The 25,105-nt window shown below is 37.9% G+C and overlaps 4 protein-coding genes across 6 annotated transcripts; 2 read left to right on the forward strand and 2 right to left on the reverse strand.

Moving 5' to 3' along the window:
* Positions 61–3,479, forward strand: LOC18788103 (pentatricopeptide repeat-containing protein At2g31400, chloroplastic). The gene is made up of 4 exons (XM_007221491.2): positions 61–2,202; positions 2,516–2,732; positions 2,855–3,039; positions 3,129–3,479. The coding sequence occupies exons 1-4, from the start codon at positions 263–265 to the stop codon at positions 3,391–3,393; spliced, it is 2,607 nt and encodes an 868-aa protein (XP_007221553.1). The 5' UTR covers positions 61–262; the 3' UTR covers positions 3,394–3,479.
* On the reverse strand, positions 4,445–17,412 carry LOC18788085 (nodal modulator 1). The gene is made up of 27 exons (XM_007221489.2): positions 17,139–17,412; positions 16,970–17,035; positions 16,793–16,879; positions 16,469–16,525; positions 16,232–16,296; positions 15,945–16,114; positions 15,673–15,734; positions 15,397–15,480; positions 15,022–15,181; positions 13,779–13,894; positions 13,245–13,373; positions 11,867–11,938; positions 11,595–11,690; positions 11,447–11,524; positions 10,719–10,847; positions 10,201–10,374; positions 9,825–10,028; positions 9,624–9,737; positions 9,264–9,511; positions 8,982–9,027; positions 8,643–8,891; positions 7,717–7,947; positions 6,764–6,855; positions 5,987–6,215; positions 5,507–5,863; positions 5,185–5,258; positions 4,445–5,068 (listed from the first exon to the last, which is right to left on the reverse strand). Exons 1-27 carry the CDS (start codon positions 17,238–17,240, stop codon positions 4,963–4,965), a joined length of 3,597 nt encoding a protein of 1,198 aa, XP_007221551.1. The 5' UTR covers positions 17,241–17,412; the 3' UTR covers positions 4,445–4,962.
* LOC18788083 (uncharacterized protein C05D11.9) lies at positions 17,576–22,337 on the forward strand. Its single transcript, XM_007221493.2, has 10 exons — positions 17,576–18,129; positions 18,217–18,313; positions 18,468–18,560; positions 18,636–18,836; positions 19,241–19,359; positions 19,438–19,929; positions 20,399–20,507; positions 20,587–21,173; positions 21,647–21,814; positions 21,919–22,337. The coding sequence occupies exons 1-10, from the start codon at positions 17,684–17,686 to the stop codon at positions 22,115–22,117; spliced, it is 2,511 nt and encodes an 836-aa protein (XP_007221555.1). The 5' UTR covers positions 17,576–17,683; the 3' UTR covers positions 22,118–22,337.
* LOC18788087 (pentatricopeptide repeat-containing protein At1g02370, mitochondrial) lies at positions 22,438–25,094 on the reverse strand. 3 transcript variants are annotated; one of them, XR_002270566.1, is made up of 3 exons: positions 24,740–25,094; positions 23,075–24,499; positions 22,438–22,715 (listed from the first exon to the last, which is right to left on the reverse strand). XR_002270566.1 is itself a non-coding variant. In XM_020558856.1 (2 exons), the coding sequence occupies exons 1-2, from the start codon at positions 25,004–25,006 to the stop codon at positions 23,261–23,263; spliced, it is 1,506 nt and encodes a 501-aa protein (XP_020414445.1). In that variant the 5' UTR covers positions 25,007–25,094; the 3' UTR covers positions 22,438–23,260. The 3 variants fall into 3 exon arrangements, 1 of the variants encoding a protein (XP_020414445.1); XR_002270565.1 differs by having other exon boundaries at positions 22,438–22,776; XM_020558856.1 differs by having other exon boundaries at positions 22,438–24,499.

Below are 25,105 nucleotides of genomic sequence, written 5' to 3' on the forward strand. Positions count from 1 at the left end.
GTTTAAGAAAAGGATGAAATAAAAACTTTTGGCTTTGAAGGAGAGAAAAAGACAGCTGACTACACTCTGCAGCAGTGCACATACTTAAATCTTTAAAGGTCGCTTTCTCTCTCTGTAATCTCCGCCATATCCAAATGGCTTCCTCAGCTCCTCTCTCTCAAACCAAACCCTACCAAAACCTCCATTAATCCCCACAACTCCTTCATCTTCCCTCTCTCTCTCTCTCTCTCTCTCTCTCTCTCTCTCTAGCTATATACCTACAATGGCTTCAACGCCTCCACACTGTTCAATCACAGCGACAAAGCCGTATCAAACCCACCGATACCCACAAAACCAGCACCTGAAATCTCAGCGCCAGAGCCGCCAAAGCAATCAATGGACGAAGCAACAAGTTTCCCTCCCAAAGCCTTTGCCTTTACCATCCCAAGCACCACGCACTGCCGCAAAAACACCCACTGCCACACCCACTTCCTCCTTTTCCTCTCTCTGCCCTCTCCCTCATCCAAAATCCGATCTTGTCACCGCTTTTTCGGGCCGCCGCTCCACACGATTCGTCTCCAAAATGCACTTGGGCCGCCCCAAAACTACCATGGGATCCTACCGCTCTCCGCTCGCCGAGGAGGCCCTGCACCAAGCCGTCCAATTCGGTAATGACGATCTTGCTCTTGATGATATTTTGCTTAGTTTTCACTCCAGGCTTTGCGGGTCTGATGATTACACTTTTTTATTTCGAGAGCTTGGGAATAGAGGAGAGTGTTGGAAAGCGATTCGGTGCTTTGAGTTTGCAGTGAGGCGTGAGAAAAGGAGAACTGAGCAGGGGAAATTGGCTAGTTCTATGATTAGTACTCTTGGTAGGTTAGGAAAGGTTGAGCTTGCTAAGAATGTGTTTCAAACGGCTGTTAATGAGGGGTATGGAAAGACTGTTTATACGTATTCAGCGTTGATTACCGCTTATGGGCGAAATGGGTATTGTGAGGAGGCTATCAGAGTGTTTGAGTCGATGAAAGATTCGGGCTTGAAGCCGAATTTGGTTACTTACAATGCAGTGATTGATGCGTATGGAAAAGGGGGAGTGGAGTTTAAGAGGGTAGTGGAGATTTTCAATGAGATGCTGAGAAATGGGGAGCAACCGGATCGAATCACTTATAATTCACTCCTAGCGGTTTGTAGTCGAGGCGGGCTGTGGGAGATGGCTCGAAACTTGTTTAGTGAAATGGTGGATAGAGGAATTGATCAGGATATTTATACGTATAATACCCTTATAGATGCGATTTGTAAAGGTGGGCAGATGGATTTGGCATATCAGATTATGTCCGAGATGCCTTCAAAAAATATTTTGCCCAATGTGGTCACTTATAGTACTATTATTGATGGGTATGCTAAGGCTGGTAGATTAGAAGATGCACTAAGTTTATTTAATGAAATGAAGTTTTTGGCCATTGGTCTGGATAGAGTTCTGTATAATACATTGCTTTCACTTTATGGGAAGCTTGGTAGGTTCGAAGATGCTTTGAAGGTTTGCAAGGAAATGGAAAGTGTTGGGATTGCCAAGGATGTTGTATCTTATAATGCACTTCTTGGTGGGTATGGGAAGCAAGGGAAGTATGATGACGCTAAAAGAATGTACAATCAGATGAAAGAAGAACGTGTATCACCAAACATATTAACTTATTCAACATTGATTGATGTGTATTCAAAAGGTGGTTTGTATATGGAGGCAATGAAGGTTTTTAGAGAGTTTAAGCAGGCAGGGCTGAAGGCTGATGTTGTGCTTTATAGTGAACTTGTCAATGCTTTGTGCAAAAATGGACTGGTGGAATCTGCTGTTTTGTTGCTTGATGAGATGACCAAGGAAGGGATTCGACCTAATGTTGTCACTTATAATTCAATAATTGATGCTTTTGGTCGGTCAGCAACAACAGAATGTGCAGCTGATGCTGCTGGTGGCGGCATTGTGCTACAGACAGAATCTTCATCTTCAGTTTCTGAAGGGGATGCCATTGGGATTCAGGTGGGAGATAGGGGGGATAACAGATTTATGAAGATGTTTGGGCAACTTGCTGCTGAGAAAGCAGGTTATGCAAAAACAGATAGGAAGGTTAGACAAGAAATCTTGTGCATTCTGGGCATCTTTCAGAAGATGCATGAGCTAGACATCAAACCAAACGTTGTCACATTTTCTGCCATTTTAAATGCCTGCAGGTATATCTTTTTATCTTTCATATATGTCTTATCACATTATTGAGGACTGTGTTGCTTAAAGATCCGTTAAAATCAAATTGAGCTGTGCATTACTAGATATTGAGATTTACGTGTGGCCTCCGTGTATTGGAAGGTCGTTGAGAGTTTTAGGCTACAATGCCCATGATTAGATGGTTGGTTAGGAAATCTAATGTTGAGTACAATGTCAATGCTTTTATCTCTGTTTTGCCTTCCCCTAATCTCTTTGTATATGTAGTCCAATAGTCTCCCAGAAGGTATGGCTAATCTCTGTTTCAATGGCCTTTAAATGCAGCCGTTGTAATTCTTTTGAAGATGCTTCAATGTTATTGGAGGAACTCCGGTTGTTTGATAACAAAGTTTACGGTGTTGCCCACGGACTTCTCATGGGCTACAGGGATAATGTATGGGTTAAAGCTGAGTCTCTGTTTGATGAAGTTAAGCAGATGGACTCTTCAACTGCATCTGCGTTCTATAATGCTCTGACCGACATGCTATGGCACTACGGACAGGTAAGTTTTACCAATTGAGATGCCACCTTTTCAGGCTTTCATGGTTTTCCCTTTTGCCCATACGAAATGACGTCAATATGTTTTTTTGAAGTGTTTCAATATTTCTCTGTTTTTTTTAATAGAAACAAGGGGCGCAACTGGTTGTGCTTGAAGGGAAGCGCCGAAATGTATGGGAGAGTGTGTGGTCGAATTCATGCTTGGATTTGCATTTAATGTCTTCTGGGGCTGCCCGGGCAATGGTTCATGCATGGTTGCTCAATATACGCTCTATAGTGTTTGAAGGCCAACAACTGCCGAACCTGTTAAGGTTTGCATTTTTTTTCTTTTCATCAAACAAATCACTATTCCATAATATTTTCGGTCAGAAAGTTTAGTGTTCTGGTCAATTCCGTGCAGCATTTTGACAGGGTGGGGCAAACATAGCAAAGTAGTAGGTGACAGCACCTTAAGACGAGCTATTGAGGCGCTTCTTACCAGCATGGGTGCACCCTTTCGGGTTGCCAAGTGTAACTTGGGTAGGTTTATATCAACGGGATCCATGGCTGCTGCCTGGTTAAGAGAATCCGGCACACTGGAGGTGCTTGTTCTTCACGATGACAGGACTTGCCCAAAAAGTGCAGATTTGGAGCAAACCTCCAATTTGCAAGCCCTCGCCTTGTAGTAGTTGTATGTAACATATGACAATTTCTTGTATCCTTCTAAACATGTTTATAAATGTAATATATGTGTTATTATCAGATTTTTCTAGCTTGATGCTCTCTTTTTAGTATCTGAATTTGGAATTTTGCAGTCTATTTTTCCATTAGGGGATGTAGCCTTCCAAATTTTATGGTCGGCAATGGAATATTTACCCACCAGTGTTTCCCAGAGTCCCTCAGTCTGATTCTTTCATGCCATGGTCCATGAGTCCATGAGGTAACTCAATTCGCATTGGGTGGGTTGGGAACGTGAAAACCCTGTGACTCCCGAATCCCAACACATGCTTGTTTCTAATGTGGTTTGGTGATTGATTTTCTACATGGAAATTAAAGAATTGATTAAACAAAATGTTGGATTAACTGGAAAATGAGAATACTATTTTTGACACCCTCCCTATGCACAAGATCCCCTTGCGTTACGCATATGCTGAGGCAAGATAGCAAAGCCTCAATAAATCACCTAACGTTTATCTACACTAAACACCAATAAACACCACCTAAGGTTTATTGGTGTTGTCAGAAAACTCTTCACTTCTTCAAAAGATCAAATTGACCTCAATAATTAAACCTCGTGGGCGTGTATATGCCATCTGATTTTTTTGGGTAAACTTAAACGCAAGGGGTTTTGTAAAAGCAATTTAAAACCTCAACAGGAGTTGTAATTTTCAAAACCTCATGGAGTTACTATGAAAACACTAAAATCTTCGGAGTATCAATGTAAATAACTCTAAATCTTTTAACTACAGTTGATGCCCTAAACAACCTCTCAAGCTAACTTTGATTGAAATACAAATACAAAGCACTGCAACAAAACAAAAGACCCAAGATAGCAGGAGATTAAAAGAACTAATAAATAAATAAAACATATCTATAAATTATTGACTTAATCAGAACACATCCCTTTGCTTTATCTTTTCTTCGAGTGATTGTGCACAATATGAAAAACTTTTTGCAAAAGCCAATCCACCTTAAGTAGATGTAGAAGATATTAAAAAATTTACTGAATACATGCGATGCGATGACTGATAAATGGATAATAATATGAAAAAAGTACCACGATAATTCATGATGATTCCAACATCACCCACAATAAGAAACATTGCATAATCTGTTAGTTTGTAAGTGTAGCTTCAAAACATACATACGCGTGCCCGTTGATCAACCGCTTGTGTTGGGGGAGAATTAAGAAATGTAATACCTTTCATGTCCCTAAATCCTATCCTTATGAATCGTCCCGTATGTCACTCACTTCCAAGTACAAGAATATTATCTTAAAATTGCATGTCCACTAGTGTGAAGGCCAAAAATTAGGACATGAGGGGCCTCAACCATGGTGGAAGCTTTTGCTTTTTATAAAAAATGCAAAATTTATATCACAAGACCTTACATGCCTACGTCACAGTTTGAGGAAATACCCTGAGTGGCTCTAATTTTCTAAAGCTCTTTCCTAGGCTAGTTCATCTTCAACCTCGAAACAGCAAGGGCAAAGCAGATCTAATATTTGTGCATTTCCATTAGGCACAAACTGACATTCAGTAAGCCTTCCTTCTCAAAATTGGCCTCCGCACTTCCTTCTTTGCAGTTGTAGTGAATCCGGGTGTTGGTATTCCCACCGTGGCTTCATATAAATCCTTCAACCTTCAAGGTGAGGCATAATAAAAGTAGATAATAATTATAGCTAGTTCATGAGCACCAAAATGTCCAGAACCTGTCAAAAGTAGGTGTACTAGGAAGAAAAATAACATAACAAATACCTTGGAATACTGACAAACAGAGCAATCACTAAGACTCCAACAATAAGAGGGAAAACTGGTGCTGGAGTCAAATCCTGTAGGTCATGGAAGTAGAAGACGATAAGGAAACGAATGTTTAGTTAGTTTTTACTCTTAACCCACTTCATAGCCTCACATGCAAAAATTAAATCACCATAAACAAGAGTAAGCAACATGAAATCAGCAGCAACTAGGTTATATGATGACTTAAGAAAATAAAGATAGGGGCTCTATAACATAGGTTAATACCGTTGTACATTTACAAGATTCGTTTAAAAACTATTGGACAATAAGTGGAACAAACCTGTTTGTGGTGATCCTCTTTAAACATGTATCTAAGTGGGCCAACATGTATATGAGTGTGCTTCTCTAAATCGACTTCGATAATCTCAGATTCAAACTTGTGGCTGCTTGATGGAAGACTAGACCGGAGCTGCAGAAGGTGCTTACCCTTAGGTAAGTCCTTCACCTGGAAAAAGTTGGAAAGAGGAAGAGGAAAGACAGACTCAATCCGAGAAACATCACTAGATGATTTGATTTCCACAAGTAGATGTGAATGCAGTTCCTCTATTCTCTTTCCTTCAACGTGGCAACTTAAAATAGTTGTCTCTGGCTGTTCAAAGACCAGAAAATCTAATGCTTTGATATCCTCGTAGCCAACCTACAAATTTAGCAAAATGCTGAAATCAACATATATGAGAAGCAACATCAACAAAGGCTATTTTCCCATCTTCATTTTTCTTCTTCTTTTTCACTGTTTGCATAAAAATTTCTAGAAACTAACCTTGACAGTAACAGATTCTGGTGATGCACGCTCAATTTTAGCGCTACCCAAACCATCTTTTTTTACTACTTTGATTACATAGGTTGTGTCAGGAAGGAGTCCTCTCAAACGATAACTTCCAGATGAATCAGTCACTGTTTCCTCGTAAAAGCCCTTTGATTCTGATCTGGCTTCAACTAACACACCTTCTTTTGGTTGGCCAGACAACAAAGTGACCACACCCATGGCACTGGGGAGAGTATAAACCAACTTAGATCTCACAGAAAGCATAAATTAGATTTAAAATTGCATGTTTACACAGTTACACCATTCAAATTATAGAGTGCTATTTAATATTCAAAAAATAGACTACAAAAACTCGGACCATGCATGCTCTGAAAGATATGATGCAAAGTAGCATAAGATAAAATATAAAGTCCATTTGAAAAATAAAATAAAATTATTGATTAGAAGTCAAAATTACAGTAGCATACTAATCACCAAAAGTAAACAATAATGACTAAAAAGGGAAGGAAAACAAAATCAATGAGGCACAGTTGTATTACATAAGCTTATACCAAGTGTTGGGGGCTCGATTTAACTTTTATCCAGTCTTGGCAAAGGACAAATCCTAATTACTTCCACGTGGTTCAAAATTCTTACCATGAAAGAGAGAACGGTTTGCCACTGTTTATATGTGTGGAGGTAATAATAAAAAATAAATAAACATCCATACGATCACATATAAAAAGTATGGCTTTATTACAAACTAAATATAAGAGAAGACTAATGGAAAACCTGTAAGCCACTCGAGTAGCCTGGAAAACAGCTTCTCTAGACTCCCCAGAACCAAGATCAATCGCCAGTGCTGGAGGGGAAAAAGCAAACTCCTACAGGATGTCAGGAACAAAAAAGTCATTCGTCGGGTGGAGTGATTAATTATAACCTTAGCTTTGGGATAAAAGTGAACCATTTAATATTGGGGTTTTAGGGCCCTATCATAGTTGTATCTTTTTATGATGACCAGTCTTTTGCAGTGGCGGATGTAGGATTTAATCATTAAGGGGAAAAACTTACACTCTAATAATACAAAAATTTATGAGAAAAAGAGAGGCAGAGAGCTAACTAGCTTGTAAATCATATTAACAAAACTCTGAATTTCAAATTTCAAAGACAAACCAGGTTCAAAAAACCCATTGCATGTAGTACTGAAAACTTGAATTTTGAAAGTAGAAACCAAATAAAAAATATTGTCCCGCCTTAAACAGTTAAAGTTGAAAACTAATTGGACAAAGTAAACTGGTCAAAAGATCTAAGCCTGAACAAAAAAGGCATTGTATTTAGACTGAAATATATATATACACTATGGGCTTGTATAATTAGCTTAAATTTTTTTTTCAGTTCCAATGCTTTTTTAGCCACATACTCGGTGGAACTGATTTTTCTTGTCATATATTATTTCCAAACAAAGGTAAGCACTGCACATTAGACTAGTTTTGTTCTAAAACTCGTGTTGAAACTTTGGTACTGAACTGATTAACCAAATGTATTTTAAACTCAGAGCTGTAAAATGATGGATGCTGATTGTTGAACCAATGTCTTGTAACCTCAGAATGCGTTCAAAGTTACTTAACTCGTACATTCTGAATATCCAAAACAAGGACTTTAAAAGAAAGGGAATGCAGAATAGGAACAAAAATAAAATAATTAGCATGAGCTTTTTATTTGGAGTGCATATGCTAGAAGGGTACCTTCAGCAGAGGACGGAGATAGAAAGTCCCAGGAAATAAGTTGTTAAAGAGGAAGGTTCCACCAGCTCCAGATACTGAGTTGTTTCTGTAGCCATCATCGCCACTCAAAGATAATAACACTGAAGGAATAGGCTCTTTAGCATCATCTTTAGAATATATATTTACGGAAATTTGGCCAAGCTTCTGACAAGAAAAGGAATGAGGGCCAACTTTTTTCAAATGATAGCCAGGCTGCACAAAATGAAAGACATTAGGATGATAGCAATGAATTGCAGTCTCAAGTATGTCTTGTATTCAGTTCAGAAGTGAGATAATATTAGTTCATTCCTGTCTTAATCATTAATACCACAAATATAAAGTATGTCCCAACTATTCCCTCGAATTATATATGTACTTTGACCATCTTAAGGCAAAACCAATTTGCATTGCACTACGCCAGGAAGGGAGAATCTTAATGCAGGAATAGAGATATCAACCTGTCTTTTGTTCTTGATTTAACTCATCCATATTGAGAAAAATAAAAGACGTAAGAATAAGCACAAATATGTCAAAAAGATACACGATGGTTGGATCACAAGTTCAGCTAGAGAGGTTTTTACTGACAATCTTTAGGGAATACCTACAAACAATCTATCAAGTTATATCTCGAGATATATTAGCAGTGAAGGGCAAGGTCTCCAAAATCTGAACTACTTACATTATATATCTCTTAAGTTGCTTTTATGGATTTTCCTCTAAAACATGCTTAATCCTCGTAAAATCAGTAATTATTACAAAATAAACACCACCAAGAATCCAAAAAATGAACAAACTACAAAAACATCTACCAAGTCATCAATATTCAATGCATCACCTTGACGGAACACCATACAGAATACTTTATTGCATTAAGTAAATTAATGTCATAACATAATAGATGTCCAAACCTTGGAAGCCTCAACACTGTATGTTATTTCATCATATAAAGGACCCCCAACAAAGGAACCATCCTTTCCCGTAGTAGTTTCAAGTACTAATTCACCGTCCTTAAGTTGAGCAATGCGGCTATCTCCAGCAGCCAGAATCTTAATATGAACATCAGAAAGAGGGGGAGAGACTGATCCTTTAATATATAAACCCAATCGACCAGAGAATGGAAGGATTGAAGCTTGACAACCATCATTTGTAACTACGACCTGACGAAGAAAAGTTTTAAGATTAATCTTGATACAACATAATAGAGACTTCTATTTCTATAGTTAGAAAAACTAAAAACCAATCCATACATGATGTTGTTTGGGATAAAACAAGATCTTCCCCATCTCATTATTTCTGCAAAACATCACAGCTCATGTCATAAGCAAAAATCGTGAAATAACAGCAAATCAGTAACACCGATGTGGTACTAAGTTTTCTTAGCAAGAAAAAGTAAGTAAAACTGTGAAAGGATAGAGTAACAATTAAGAAACAAATCAAAAGACATATACTAAAAGGACGATATTATTGATGCATCTCAACATTTGAGATGTACAAGAGCTATAACTAAGCAGTACGAAAAAACTATGCACCTTGAATCCCGAGGAACGAAGGTAAGTTTTTCTTCGAGATTGGCCCATACAGAATATTCATACACAGCAGCACTTTGGTCATTTTCACTGGAAGTAAGTCTAGCTGTGGTCCCATCTATAATACTGCCCCCACTACTTAGAATGTCGACAATGAAATTCTCAGGTAGCTCATTGAAACCATCAAACGAGCTTGAAGCAACACTGATTTGTCCTTTAAGAAGATACTTTTGTCCTTTCAGATAAATAGGCTGCAAAATGAGATAAAACATGTGAGGTGAAGGAGATTCTACCTAAGCAAGGTCACAAAAGAATGAAATTTTTTATAAAAAAAAAAATGAAGAATCAAGATAAACACCTTACCGATGGGTTTAATGTATCAATCTCAATTGATAAGCTCCCAAAGAAAACACACGAGTTGACAAAATGAAGTTCATGCACTCCAGGATATTCTACACAAATATTCTGAGAACCTTTCTGCAGTTCATAAAGAGGAAAATAAATTTCACACGCTGGTGCAGTCTTCATTTAGTTCATCTGGGCTTATAAATGAACAGAGCAAACCTTAATTTTCAAATTAACAGATGAACCATCTGGTAGAGTCATATAAGCATCTACATCATGGGTGGAAATGGCATTGACCCAGTAACCTTTTTGAACAAATTCAATTCCTTTTACGTCGTCAAGACCAACATCCACATCAATGAAACTTTGCTCCCAGCACCAATTATCTTCTACAGCTGCAGGTTCTTCTGAATTGTGTTTGACCTAAAGTAACAACAATCATCCAAAGAAAAACACATGTCTAAATCAATGGCATTGTATAGCAAGTCAGTGCTAATTCCGACATGCACACCTTTTTGCTCATCTCATAACAACTGTCTGCGGCACAAAAATACTAGTTAAACACAATGTTATGGGCAGAAGACAAGAAATGTACCTCAAATCTGTATTTCCCAGGGATGACGTTTTGAAAGAGAAATTCACTACTCTTATCAGTCAAACTAACAGTCCTCTCTTCATTTCGTTTACCAGCTAAACTAACAAGGGTAACGGAAACAGAAGCACCACACTTCTCCTTGCAGGCTACAGTACCACGCACATTGACCAATGCCTTAATTGTACAAAAAGAGGGGGGAAAAAAGGAAGGATCAGAAACAAATATCTTAGTGATAAATTAAACATCTATCATAAACAAACGCATCTAAAATCATTAGAATTTATTGTTGACTAGATTTTGGTGTCTGTAATCATATCATCTGTTCTAATAAACTATTAGGCAATGAAATAACTAGACCACCAACCAAATCAAGTTGATGCCAAGATATTGTATTCATGGCAGAAGGGCTTCTAATGCATATTAGTATGAGAAAGCATTGAAGACCCAATGATAGAGAAAATAAAAGTCATTATATTTTATAGAAGAAAAAAAAATCCATATAATTTACATAAGTTTACCTGAGAAAATTTCACGTCCAATAATGGACTTTTGACCACAACATCGATATAAGATGGCAAAAACATTAGACCAGAAGCACTCTCAGGCGAAGCTGCTAAAGCAGATAAACGATATTCACCAGGTGGAACCTGGGCAACGTTAAAGACAAAGGTGAGGCAAATTTCATAGGTAATGGGGTTAATTTTGGATCTCAATGCATATGTCAATTAATGACTGGATGAAAGCCAGCAAAAAGGAAAACAAACAAAAACGAAATACAACAGAAAAAATCAACATACTAAATTTATAAATACTCGCAAAGAAAGGTCCCAAGATCAGTTCTCATTTGCAGTTGTACTTCTATAGCTTATCAACTAATCTTATAACAAAAATGACTAAGTTGGTACAAAGCACTTTTTGTTTTATAGGAAGTTCAAAAGAACTTTAAGCAATCAAAAACACAAGATAGCAGTAACTTGAACCCATTCCAGTTATTTGTTGCTTCAAAAATATACTAGGATCAGCTCATTAACCAAAAAACTTTACGAAACTTCCAATACCAGTCGCATATAAAATCAATGAAAAGGAGATCAAAGTAATTTAGTCCGGCTTTGATCATAAGAACTGGGTCAGTTATCCCTTCTCTTTCATAACCTTAGCCACCTCAATATAAGAAAAGAAAGTACAAGTCTCTAGATATGCCCAGAAACTAAAGAGCACATCCTCATTGCACATAAAGATAACATACCTCAAAGCAGAAACTTCCACTTCCATCAGTCTGCTTCACTTGAGGTTTGACATTTTCAGGGCCATGAGTCAAAGCTACCTAGAATATAAATGTGACAAATATTAATCCTGCACATAACATAGAATGAAGAGCATAGGACTGATTTTACCTTTGCCTTGTAACCAGAACTAGTCATCTGAACCACACCACAGACATCATAGGAAACTGCTTTAATATCCACAACTGAAGCCATGTTCGGTAATACCTGGATCAGCAAGCAAAGTAGGATAAAACACAATTCATTATGATATAGAAAGTCAATACAATTCACCTAGTTAAATGCAGAATATTGAACATTGTAGTTTCCAACACAAAAGGATGGTACCCTTGCTATAGAATCAATACAAAAGTTCAGAAATAGATTCTCATAAAATATTCTACCAAATAATCATTCAAACTGCTGAACTTGTAATGCTCTTTTGTGGCTTCTATTGCATAGCGATTGGAAGTAACCTGAAACATTGAACAGCTAAGTAAGCTAAATTCAACAGCAAGTAACAATAACAACAGTATGCCATCTAGTTTGGATAGAAGGTGTTGGAAGTTGGAACTATCAGGGATGCCATCTTGTAAATCTTTTGAAAGGAAGTTGGTTGCGATCAATTTCTTTCTTATTTTTATCCTGCTCCTTTGATTTAAAAGGCTAAACCAAGGTACATGTTCTATTCTAGATAATTGCCCATGGTAGGGCCATCACTTGTGATATGGTTGAGAGGAGAAGAGTTAATGCTTGCCTTTCTTTCCATTTGTGTATCATGTGTTCAGATGAAGCTAGAAATGCACACAATTGTTTATTTATCGACCCATTGCATTAGATTTACGGTGGAAGCCTAGGGAAGTTGGATTAAGTTGGGTTATCCCCACATCCCGTAGAACGCTCCAGGAATGGCTAATAGCAAGCACAAAGGCACTATTAGCCGTTCCTTGAGCAATTATATTGATGATCTGTTTCTCCATTGCCTAATGCATTTTCATTATAGAATACCTTCGTTTGTTGAGAAAGAATGTTCCTTTAGGGCCCGTTTGGTTCGCGGATTCAACTTCTTGGGAATAAACTTCCCATGTCTAATCCCACGAGAAGGGAATGCTGGGAAATGAGGACAAGGAAATGCAACTATATCCCATTCCCATGTTTGGTTAGTGCAGTATAAGGAATGAAAAGTTATCAAATTTCCAACAATACCCTTGATTTTTTAATTATTAAAAGTTAATATATGAAGAGTTTTTTAAGGGTCAAAAGTGGTATTTAAAAACAATAACATGGGTAAGTTAGTCCAAAAAATCTGTATTAAATGCTTTCCCAAGTGGGGGGAAAATTTTTCCAAGGTGACCAAGGGTGTGAACTTCCCCCTTACATGGGAAGTCCATACCCATGAGTCCATAATTCCATTCCCTAGAGTTCACTTACCAAACATGGGAATGCAATTTGAAACCCATTCCCAAGCTCCTAAACCTTGAACCAAACGGGCTCTTAGTGGAGATCAAAAGGCAGAAGTGTTGTGGAAGTTCTATATAATGGATGCTTTTGGGTGGTTTGGTTGGAATGAAATGCCCGAATCTTCCAAGGAAAAATATAGTCAGATTCATTGTGGAGAAGAGTTTGTTATTGGCTTCAGTCTCTTTTGCATTTAGAGATATATCGTTCAGTGTTCATGGGATTGGGGAGCTGCAAGTTGCTGATTTTTTTGGGCGTTTTCAATATTTTAGTGTGTAATAAAGAAAGCTAAAAGGGAGGAAGAAAATAGATGCATAAATTTACCTGGTCAAGCTTGTAATACCCTTGTTTGTCAGTGATGGACCTTTCATGACCATCAACTATGATTCTAACACCTTCAACACCTACATCATTTCCGTCAACAACACGGCCACCAACAGAAAATCCAGTGACCTGCACAACAAGAATAGAAGATGATGCTGTTAAATATATGCTAACAATCACAACACACACAACACAAAAATAACTAATGTTAGCATACACAAATAAATTATATAACATTTTCAAATGGATGCATGGGCTGCCAATTGTTTAATCCAAATGAAATCAGTATGAATAACATATTTGTTTAATATGTTTATAATGTTAGCACGCACAAATTTTCTATATGACGGTTCCGCATTGATGGATGGGAAGCCAATCAATAGAGTTAACCCAAACGAAGTGAGGCTATGTGACTTAACCCAGTTTAATCTTGTTCAGAAATTACAAAAGTATTTAGGGAAGACAGATCGTGAAACAAAGACTACGACATCACCAAATTGCCTGAATAACCTTGTTGGCCATTATGCACCTTACCTGGAACTTTTGGGGAACTGTCACATGTTGATGCTCCACAGTTACTGACATGACAGGAGGTGAAACATCAAATACTGTATTTTCCCCCTTGTAGTAAGGTATGAGCTCGTATGTTCCTGCCAATGATTCAATGAAACTGAGCACTAGGTTCAAGTTGAAAGCAGTTAAATTGCTGAGATGCATATGATGAGCATTCTTCCATGCAAGGAAGAGGACTTCAAACCAGATGAATCTTAAAATTTCATCAACTGAATAAGGTGGTGCAGTAACTGAGATTTGTAATCAATACTTGGTCTACAAAATAAGGTAGCCAAGACATTGATTGCAGAAGAAAATTATATAAACATAAATCTGAACATAAATGTTCTGCCCTTTGTAGGGAGATAAGACTCATGCGGCCACTACACCTTCTTTTAACTTTTTAAGGGAGTAAGTGGTGTCCTTTTGTCTGAAGACCAAATTTTGATATTAGGTTATCAATGGACAAAACCAAATTGTGGTTCTCTGCAAAAGTTGCAAGCATCTATTCATCTGAACTACTCTTTCCTTCAACACATTAATGTTTTATTTTATTTTATTTTATTTTATAAAAGGAACACATTAATGTTTAATATTATTCACTTAGTTGTCAACGAAATGCTAGATGCAGTACCTGTATAGTTTGCTGACCAAAGACTTAAGGGCCTGTTTGATAACCATTTCAATTTTAGTTTTTAGTTTTCATTTTTCATTTTTCATTTTTCATTTTTTGTGCTAGAGTATAGAGGAAATAGGGGGAGCATGGAAGTGAGAATGAGAGTGGAGATGAGATTGAGAGGGAAGATGAGAGGGGAGGATGGGAGGGAGGAGTAACAAAAGTGAAAACTAAAACTAAAAACTGAAATCTATTTGAAATTGTTTTCACTTTCAAGTTTTTGTTTTCACTTTTGTTTACTCCTCCCTCTCATCCTCACCTCTCATCCTCACTCCCATTCTCACTCTCATTTTCCTCTATACTAGCACAAAAAATAAAAACTAAAAACTAAAATTGAAATGGTTATCAAACGGTCCCTAAAAGTATACTCTTAAATGATTCAAATTACATGCACCCACAGTTAAAATCCCAATGGTACATCTACAAATAACATCTAATCAAACAATAATAATAAGCAGAAAGGTAAAACCCAAACTGAAAGGATATGAGGAAAAAAGGCTACCGAAACTGTGATAATAGAACAAATAAACAGAAAATATATAGAATTACCACAAGGTATCGATCTAAACACGAACATCCCATGAGCATCAGATACAGCATGGCAGAGGGCCTTCCTCATTCCAGAAGCAATACCAGAACCTTGGGGACAGTCTACCTCTAAGACGTCATCCGAGTATAAATAAACATGAACTCCCAATATTGGATTTCCCTAACCCCAAAAAAAAAAAAAAGAATCATAAGTAAATATGCTAGAAGTCCAATTTCACCTTATCACCACATTAGGGGAGCTCACATAATTAAGAAAATTTTTGTACTAATGGATGGATTTCTCAATGTATTGGACAGAAGATATTTAACATGGGGACTTGTGGAGAAAGCAAATTGTATTTTGCACAATTGTCGTCTCTAAAGTAACATTTTTACCTGAGAAACAACAAATCCACGAATATCATACCCAGGGACATAGAAAATGTCGTCAACTACGCCATTTCCAAACCCCAATTTCACCTGCAAGAAGCATATTATTTCAACACAAGTGGCATGTAAACTTGTAAACGCTTATCAATGGTAACATAATAGGATCTTATAAAACCAAGTTACAAGTACAAAGATCACATTGGGAATTAAAGGGGAAAGAAACACAACACACTAGGCCAAAAGGAAAGTAAAACAATCTTGGCAGGAAGGAATAAAACAAACCTCTGTTGAACCTCTAATTTCAACTTTCAAGTCAGGATGTGAAGAACGTAGTTCATAGTTTCCTGCACCGAAGAAAGGGCATGATAAGAAAGATACCATTTGCAGTAAAATTGATTAATGGAGAGAGAGAGAGAGAGAGAGAGAGAGAAGGAAATCTTTATAATATAAAAGAAAAATTAAAAAGTTTTGGAAATCAAATCACAACTGGTGAAATGTGCAGACATCAGAAAAACTTGTGAATGGTGATATATACAAAAACTCAACTTTTGTACCTGGAATAATATTTTTGAACAAGTAATTCCCCCCTGCTGATGTTGGAACAGAAGAAACAACATCACCAGTATCAGACAAAAGTTCAACTTCAATATTTGAAGGACCTCCATTTTTAACAGAACAGCTCCCTCCGCCAACAGCTCCCACGACTCTACCAGAAATTGAGAACCTGCCACATATAAACAAGGTATTTTATACCGGAAATCCAAACCAAGCACAAGAACAGACAGATGCTTCCAAGATAATGAAAACTCAAATAAGAACAAAAGGAGAAATTGAAACAAACCCTGTAAACCGAAAATTAATATCTTCACTACCATTGCAGCCAGTATGATCAACAACAACAGGAACCTATAAAATACTACTATTGTCAGATCTTTTGACAAGCAAATTCTGAGTTGAAAGGCCATGTATGGGAACATATATATATATATATATATATATATATATATGTATAGAGAGAGAGAGAGAGAGAGGATGATGCTTGGGGAAGATTATATAGATAACAAAAAAGTTGAAAAACCTTTTCTGGGTTCCATGACCATCCTTCTGGCCCATTGATTTTAATTACAAAAGAACCCTGCATTAGAAATAATGGCTATGAGAAGCATTGAAGATCAAATGAAAACACAGAACGTTTCAGATAAGTATGGGTTTTGATGATCTCCGCTAATCATGTAGTATTTTTACAACAACACTAGAGCATGAGCATGTAATATAGCTTCCAAGCTCCATAACACGAAAAGAATAACAATAAAAATATAGCAGGAATAGAATGGCATACACAAACACAAAGACATGGAATTGGTACAAATCCTTAAAATTCATGCATTAACATAAGAAATACCTTGTCATATACGGGAATGAAGTAGTAACCATTTGGAGCACATTGAGTACTATCCTTCAACAACCCATCAACTGTCCTAAGCTCAACCTAAAATCACAACCAAGAAGACATGAGTGCTTTATGCCAAATGCCGTCAAACCGAACAAAGAAAATCAGCCGGTAATTCCAAATTGTTACCGTGATGTGAGAATAATCCAATTTAGCATCCGTGGGCTTCCTCGCCTTGATCAAAGAAGAGCTAGCCTACAAGTTTTTCAAGTGTGATTGTTTGATCAGGTAAAAGGGTAGAACCCACAAACTCCAACGGCAAATAAAACGCAGAGAAGGAAACTACAAGTGACTTTACCTCGACGAAGCCGCCACAACCGTGGATTGAATCGGCGAAACTGGTAGAAACCCAAGAGATTGCGACGAAGAATAATAACAGAGAGGCGTCTTTGATGCTCATTTTGCGCTTCTGGTTTGGACTTCAGAGATTGGCGAGAGCCGAGAAGATGTGTCTCTCTGAAATCAACGACACAGATCTGGTAATTTATACGAGCTTCATATCATATAATAAAACAATGAACCAGTCTAGAGAGAGAGTGCAGAGAGTCGAGTGTTTCAGTCCATGCGAGGGGTTAAGAAATCAGAATAACGAGCGTCAATGCCCATCTTTGTAATTTTCACAAAGTGTGGGGCGATGTTTGAATTTATTGTAATTGTTGATATACAATACATATAGGCTAGCCGCTATAGCCCTTTTTTTATTGTAAAATTAAAAACTCCAAACTTTATTAAAATAACTTTTCAAAAAATTAAAAACCCAGCAGCCCCTCCCCAACCCGCCGCAACCCCAACGTCGCAGCAAGTAATTTCCCTCTCTCTCCCTCGGGGGTTTGATTCTGTCTAATGGCTACCGACGGATTCAGACGGCTACAGGTTTCTTCAGCTCCACCTCGAAAAATTAATGTCCAAAAATTTGCGGAATCACGAGCTCCGGAGCTTGAGACACTCCATACAATTGTATCTAATAGAGTGAACAATGATTTCCGGTCTCGGAGAAGCAAGAGAAGAAGAACCACCGCGTACGACAATCAAGCCGCTAAAAAAAGATGCAGAAAGAAGCGAAAACTTGGACTTGTTGATCAGAGCAGCAATGCTTTGCCTCCAGAGAAAGACGAAAAGAATGTTCCTCGTCGCATTCGTCGGAGAACCGAGCTTAAAATGAACCTTGAAAACGGTTTCTGCACATCAGGGGATGGCACGAAGAGGCTTAGAACACATATTTGGCATGCGAAGCGGTTCACAATGACAAAGCTTTGGGGTTATTACCTTCCCCTGGGTTTGCAGGGCAGGTAATGCATTACCAATTTACTTGTGCATTTACTTTTTTTGTTGAATTATTGTTATATTTATTCATAAAATGAATGTCCTTAATGCAGAGGACGGGGGTCCAAAGCTGTCCTGAAGTGGTTCAAGGATGGAATGCTTGTGCATGATGCAAGCTATCATGTAGCTATCCAATTGGAGGGTCCGGAGGCAGGCATTTACTTTACTTTCTATCTAATAAATTTATTTATCTCTTCTTTTTCCCTTTTATTTTCTGTTTTTCCTTCCAAAAAATGAGAAAGTATTGCAATATGTTCTTTTTCCTTACTAAATTTTGATCTTATCTTATTTCATATGCATCCAGGATTCATTACTATCAGTGTTAGAAATGGTGATGGTGCCTTCTTCCTCATCAGCTCCTTCTGTTATTTCTGGTATCATATATGACAGTGCTATGGTAAGTTATCCAGTTGTATTTTTCTTGTAAGAGTGGATGACTTGAGATATTAATTGTATGACCCCTTTTTTGCAGCTTCATCATTTGGGAGCACCTTTTTCAACCCCAATTGCTCCTGTGACCTATATGTGGCGGCCTTCTGGCCAACCAAGCGATGGATGTAATGGACTAGAGGGTACAGAGAACTCTTCTACCTTTCGCCAGCTTTGGGTGTGGATACATGCTTCTGTTCTCACTGAAGCCTATCATACTCTGAAATTAGCTTGCCAGAAAGAGGTACAAACGCTTAATCTCATCAGACTTCACTTTGGAAGCATCTGGAGTCTGCATCTAACTAAGTTTTTGTTTGTTTATCTTCTCTTGTTCTAACTTTTACGAATCTTACAATAGACTGTAAGTGGTACTGGTTTGGCATTTAATTTGTGAGCGAATAATGATGTGTTGCAATACGAAAACTTTTGTCTACTTTCATGCTCTGTATATGATATTCATGATAAGCCAACATTACTTTCAAATGTGATTCAAGTGGTTTATGTTCAGTGCTTTGTTGCAAAAGATTCGCCTCTAGTCTAGAGTCGGAAGATTTCATGTCAGGATAGAAAACTCATTACTGTTAGATGCTTACTGCATGTTCTCGATATATTATTTGCTGTTATTAACTCCATGCATTTTTATCTCAGATGGATAACAGGGGTATCTTGATTAATTGTATCTCACTTGAGGGTCAACTTGCGAAATTAGAAGTAGTGGGACTAAAAGCATTTCAACTCCTTCAAAGGACATTATACCCTACTACAAGGTGAGTTACGGAAAGATTTGATTCATTTAACCAAATAATGAGGTTAAAGATGGCTAATGGTGTTGTCTGGCTGAACAGGACTAGAGATGATTCTTGGAATTTGATGAAACATTCAGTTTCTGAGGCCAAAGATGATTCCCAATCTAAGATTATACTTGAAAAAGAGGACAGCATTCCTTCTCATGCAATCTTGTCTCTTAATGTCAAGGATCCTCGTACATTAACAGAGAAGGAAAAGATTGCATATGCTCCAGAATCAGGCTCTTCTAGTATACTAGGTGATGTTCTAGGAACTGAACGCAAAGAGCATGTTGTCTTTGGAAGATTTTCAGACGAGCCTGAAGGTAGTGGCATGCTCGCAGAAAAAAGTTTGTGGGACGTTAGCAGTGGAGTAAGTCCTCCAGTGGAAGAGGAGGTTATTTGCAAGGAAAAACATGACCAGCATAAGAATTTCCTCTGCCTCGATGATTCAAGTTCAGGGGCACTAAATACTTCAACCAAGTCTCCATGCTCAAGATCTTGCCCTATTATGCTGTTGAAAAATAATAATGGAAGGGGCTTGAATATTGGGTAAACTCCTTTTCTCCTTGCTTATTCTTCATTTAGCGTTATGTGGGCTAAATTAATTGCTGCATAATATTATGTTCTTGTATTAATGCTAGCTCTTATGTTTGGGTTTCGGTGGACACAATGTCCTCTGAGTTGTATGTTCGTATTTTTCCACTTGTTAATATATTATGTTTCTCATAAGAAAAAAAAAGCTGTAGAGTCTCTTGCTTGTTTGTGATTCAGGTATATTAACAAGGTCCATATCTATTTCTTATCTGAAGCATGAAAATCATGACTTAAATGTTTACTATTGGCTCTTTGTGCAATAATTGATAACTCATATTTGAAGTTCTGAATTTTATGGGTAGCAGAATGTGACAGTCAATTTTTCTGACCTGCCTTAAAATGACATCAGTTCATCAATTTTTTCTATTGACTTTTGATCTATTTGTATAGTTACCTTAGAATTCAATCTCTTATTGCCTTACAGATGGTCTGTTATCCTCCCCTTAAGCTGGGTCAGGGCATTTTGGATTTCTCTTGTCTCCAAGGGGGCTCATGCAATGGGTTTGAGAGAGAAGCACTTGATTTCAAGTGAAGTAAGCATGTGAACTTTGTATCTATAATATTTTATGTCAGGTTGTCAAATGTCACATGTAAGTCTCCTCTCTTTTGCAGGTGGGGTTGCCATATTTTCCTTCAGATTTTCCTGATTGCAATGCATATTTATGCCTCAAGGAAACTGAAGCTGTTGCCTCTAGTCTTAAAGAGGAACTTCGTCCTCCAGCTATAAGGCCTTTGAGGGTTCCCATTCTACCCCCATGGAACACTATCCGAGCCGCTTTAAACGAAGGATCCACTACAGTTGGAGAAGATGAAATTTTTAGGCAGGAAAATGGCGTCAGAAGCAATTCATCATCTAACTCAGACTGTGGACTTTCTGATCCTACATTAGCTGCCTGTCTAGGTAATTCATTTGATGGTTCTGTAGCACGGACGTCTGTTTCGCTGACAAAATTCTTGAATGAAATTCAAGGCTGTCATTTACGTCTATGTCCTCATGTGGCGGATAAACAGACAAGTTTTACTAAGTTTATGAGGGATGAAAGCAAGCTTGGGCTGGGCCAAAATGGGATTAACAAATTGAAGTACAATCGCAAATTATGTTTTGTTAGGGTATTACTGCATGCTTACAAGGAAGGTTTTCTTGAAGAGGGAGCAGTCGTTTGTGCACCTCAACTGACTGACATATCAATGTGGAAGAGGTAGTCCTTTTTGCTTTGGACTTTTTATTCTGAAATTTTGTGATTTATTCCTTACATTGATATCCTATTTGCTTCTTATGATTATATTAGCACTTGGCGGCGCTTGTAATTTCCTCCATCTTTTATTTTCTATTAGAGGTGTCTTAATGTGTTGGTGGTTGATAAGTTGATCGAATGTGTCTGCTCCAATGTTCCTGGACCATGATAAAGGCAGTATAGTTTGAGAGATCTATTGACTCATGTTAGGTTATGCCTCATTACCATCAGAACTTGCCTTGATGAAAGTTTACTGAAATTTAAATACGACCATTGTTAATTGTAATCTTGGGAGTGGCTTGTAGGTTTTGTGGCTATTTTTGAATGATATTTATCTGTATTTCATAGTAATATCCATGCTGCAGACCAATAATCTAAAGCCTTTTTAAATATAAATAAATAAAATAAAATAAAATAGCATTGTGTGTGTCTTGCAGGTCAGAGAGTTTCGATGGAGGACTTCAAATGCCTCAATCGGCTGTGACATCGTACTTCAAAGAGCAATCTTCTGGTAAGTGGGAACTCCAAATACCAGGGGACACTGTTGGTAGAGAATCTCATCGTTGGCCAATAGGCTTTGTCACCACTGGTTTTGTTCGAGGGAGGTTAGTTTACAGTCCTGCTACATCACAACTCCCAGCTTTTGTTTCTATTGTTCTATACATTTATTTTTTTGTCTTGACTATGTCGCGTTGAATTTTGTATGCAGCAAGAAGCCGGTAGCTGAAGCTTTTTGTGAGGCATTTGTACTTAATCGTCTTAGAGAGGAACAATGGGATTCGAAGCCAGCGAAGCGAAGACGAAAGGAAATTTATGTCCTTGTCAGGAATTTGAGATCTTCAGCATATAGACTTGCTCTTGCCACCATTGTTCTGGAACATCAAGACGAAGACGTGGAATTCATGTGAACTGCGGCAAACTGTGGAGAGAGAGCATGGGTTATTTGTTTTCTGAAGTACCAGCAATCTCCAATATGCTTATCAAATGCGCCTTTTTTTTATATTTAAAATCTAACCAACTCAAAAAATTGTGATTTAGTTTCCAAAAAAAAAAAATGGCATCATCTTTCCAGAGATTACGGTATTTTTCATTCTGGATTTTCTACAAGTTTCATCACAATTTTTCTTTGACAATACAATTCAGACCCAAAAAAAAAAAACTTGAAATATTTTGTTTAAATAGGACCTTATAAAAGGTTGAAATTGAAACTCTTTGCAAAAGCAATCTATCCTCGAAAGTTGGATCTACCAGGAATTTACACCTCAACAAATGATTGCATTAGATAAAATTTAAAACAAAGAATCTGAAATCATTAAGGAACGAAGTAATTATGATAATACATTTTACAAATAATAATAGTCGACGAATACAGCTCCCTGTGAAACATCTGCTTATCACTGGCAAAAAGAAGAAAGAGAAACATCTGCTTAACCAAATGGTTTTATCATTTACAGCTACCTCTAAAAGCGGCTCAGAATTCAAGAGCGCCGAGGGGTGAGATGCAGCCTACAGAAGTCCAATTAAACACCATGAATCTTTGTCCCTCAGAGTTTTCAAAAGGAATTAGCTGCACAACAATGTCAATTGCAAGCACAGAACTTGTTACCGCGAAACAAATAAAAGTTCATCAACTAAGTACCACAACCACACAGGTAAGATTAAATTCGGACAATGATATCAGCATACACAAACTTCATGCACATGCACAAGGGTAGAGGGATAAAAGGAGAACAGACTTCATCTCTAACAAACGCTGAATATATCTGTACATGCAAAATGTATAATAAATGTGGCATTGGAAACATCGATTGTCATGCTTTAGAGTTAAAAGCAAAAGCATGCCTATCGAAGAAAAATATGCATACCTGCGTACTTGCATATTGATACGATAGTAGCCGCATCAAAGAAAAGACGTTGTCCCAACCTAGGTGCCCCAACTTATGCAATCATAAGGTACATGCACTCTTAAAAGAACACTAAAAGATTCCAATGTATAATTTAAAGAAGTGAAAATGCGTTAAAATCATAGGGCCCTCTTCTATGCAGTCAATCTACTCAGGGGAAACCCTTTCAAGCAAACTCTCAAGCTCGGGGCTTATTTCAATATCTTCTTCCTTCAATCTTTGACGCATCTCAGGATCCAATTTCCCAGCAGCTATGTAAGTCTTAAGCAACAAATAATACTCATTGGAACAGAGGCAATTTAGACGCTTCAGAATCTTGCAAAAGTTCTCAGCACTTTCAACATCTTTCTCTTCTTCAAAATACTTAAAAAATGCACTTGTGGTATCTGGGGATGGATGCCATTCCCCATCCGCGGTTTCTGAAACAGCCGCTCCCAAATAGCTAACAGCCAAATCCACCTGACAGTTTTTCAAGAAGTAAAGCATGAACATTTCCCGAGCCTTAAAGAAAGGCCCTTTAGTCCTCTTACAGGCATCTGCAAAGACCAATGCAGCTTCTTCATACATGTCCTGACTGAGGTAACCACGTATAGCAGTATTTGCCAGTCGCATATCATAACTGGAGCATTTGCACTCCCATTCCTCAAAACATTCTTTCAAGCCCTCAATATCATTTAGCTTACAGAGGGCCTGAAGCATGATAAGATAGCTCATATTGTTGGTTGCTGGGAAAGCTTTCTTGAGGGATTCCCATACCCTTTTGACCTCACCTAGATTAGAAGTGCAGGCATAGAGGCTAATCAAGAAATGGTATGTATTGCGCTGCTTCAGGGGTTTCATCATTTCCTCCGACTTTTTAAGGGCTAGCTCAGCCTTATCAAAAATCTTAGCCTTTACATAAATCGCAGCCAGGTTACTATATGTTGACCAACTGCATTGGTTTCCATCTTGTTTTTGCATCTCGTCCAGGACTCTTTCTGCTCCTTCAAAATCGTTTAAAGACGCAAAGCTCTGCATCCAGATGTTATACGTAAATGTGTCCAGAGGGATGTTCCTCTGCTTCATTTCTTGCACTAAAGGAGCCACTTTCTCTGGTTGCTGCTTTCTCATATGCATAGACATGAGATTGTTAAAGACCAAAGAAGAGGAAGCAAACTCCAACTCATCCATCGTCTCATAAAGAGCCAATGCCTTTTCTTCCATCAGTTCCTTGCAATAACAGTTCAAAAGGGCTCCGTAAGTAAATCGATCCTTTAAAGACGGAGAGAGGCCGCTAAAGTAATCCTCAGCTGCCTCTATCCCTTTCACTTTGGACGTAAGATCCAAACGTATGGCAAAGTCAGCTTTCGAGTAATTCATTTTCCTAAACTCCATCCATTCCATTATCTGCACTAATAAAAACAAAATCAACAACAAAACAAACTACTAGTCATTACCTTGAAATATATTAACCAACCAATAAGCAATAAGCAAAAAGCAATAAGCAAAAAGCAAAAAGCAATAAGCAATGAGCAATGAGCAATGGAATTAAAAACAAGGTCGACTGGAATTGAAACACCTAAAACTCTTTGAGATTAAAATTAAGCAAATAAGAAGGAGAGGGATAGAAGCGGAAATAGGCCTAACCTCTAAGGCATGCTGGAACTTGCGGTACTTGCGGAGCTCCTTGATGCACCTCTCGAGCTCGTACTTCTTCAACATTTTGCCCTCCATAATGTACTGATTTAACGTCTTTGCCACGCTGCCTCCGGTGGCTCCCAAAGCCGATAGCCTCCGGTACAGCCTATTGGGATTTCCAGGCTGACTCCGCGCCGACTCCGTCGCAGCCTCAACCGCCGTGCAAAGCTTCCTCACCAGCCAAGTGCCGGCGGATATCGAGCGGCTAGAATTCATTTTCGTCAGAGTTAATTCTCTGTGCCTCAAGGCCAAGGGTTTTAGTAGGGTTTAACAAATCGGTATTTCTGTTAGGATTTAATTTTAAACCTTGCTTCA

The sequence above is a fragment of the Prunus persica genome, chromosome G3, assembly GCF_000346465.2.
Source record: "Prunus persica cultivar Lovell chromosome G3, Prunus_persica_NCBIv2, whole genome shotgun sequence".
Classification (NCBI taxonomy): domain Eukaryota; kingdom Viridiplantae; phylum Streptophyta; class Magnoliopsida; order Rosales; family Rosaceae; genus Prunus; species Prunus persica.

Bases quoted from the DNA above. Each gene is read 5' to 3' on its own strand.
- LOC18788087 (XM_020558856.1), bottom strand. From the start codon at position 25,006: ATGAATTCTAGCCGCTCGATATCCGCCGGCACTTGGCTGGTGAGGAAG. The intron at 24,500-24,739 runs GTTAGGCCTATT...TTATTAGTGCAG, and splicing joins AGTTCCAGCATGCCTTAGAG to ATAATGGAATGGATGGAGTT.
- LOC18788103 (XM_007221491.2), top strand. From the start codon at position 263: ATGGCTTCAACGCCTCCACACTGTTCAATCACAGCGACAAAGCCGTAT. The intron at 2,203-2,515 runs GTATATCTTTTT...CTTTAAATGCAG, and splicing joins GCCATTTTAAATGCCTGCAG to CCGTTGTAATTCTTTTGAAG. The intron at 2,733-2,854 runs GTAAGTTTTACC...TTTTTTTAATAG, and splicing joins TGCTATGGCACTACGGACAG to AAACAAGGGGCGCAACTGGT.
- LOC18788085 (XM_007221489.2), bottom strand. From the start codon at position 17,240: ATGAGCATCAAAGACGCCTCTCTGTTATTATTCTTCGTCGCAATCTCT. The intron at 10,848-11,446 runs GTATGTTATCTT...AACGTTGCCCAG, and splicing joins GTGGAAGTTTCTGCTTTGAG to GTTCCACCTGGTGAATATCG. The intron at 6,856-7,716 runs GTACCCTTCTAG...GACATCCTGTAG, and splicing joins ATCTCCGTCCTCTGCTGAAG to GAGTTTGCTTTTTCCCCTCC.
- LOC18788083 (XM_007221493.2), top strand. From the start codon at position 17,684: ATGGCTACCGACGGATTCAGACGGCTACAGGTTTCTTCAGCTCCACCT. The intron at 18,130-18,216 runs GTAATGCATTAC...TCCTTAATGCAG, and splicing joins CCCCTGGGTTTGCAGGGCAG to AGGACGGGGGTCCAAAGCTG. The intron at 20,508-20,586 runs GTAAGCATGTGA...TCTCTTTTGCAG, and splicing joins AGCACTTGATTTCAAGTGAA to GTGGGGTTGCCATATTTTCC.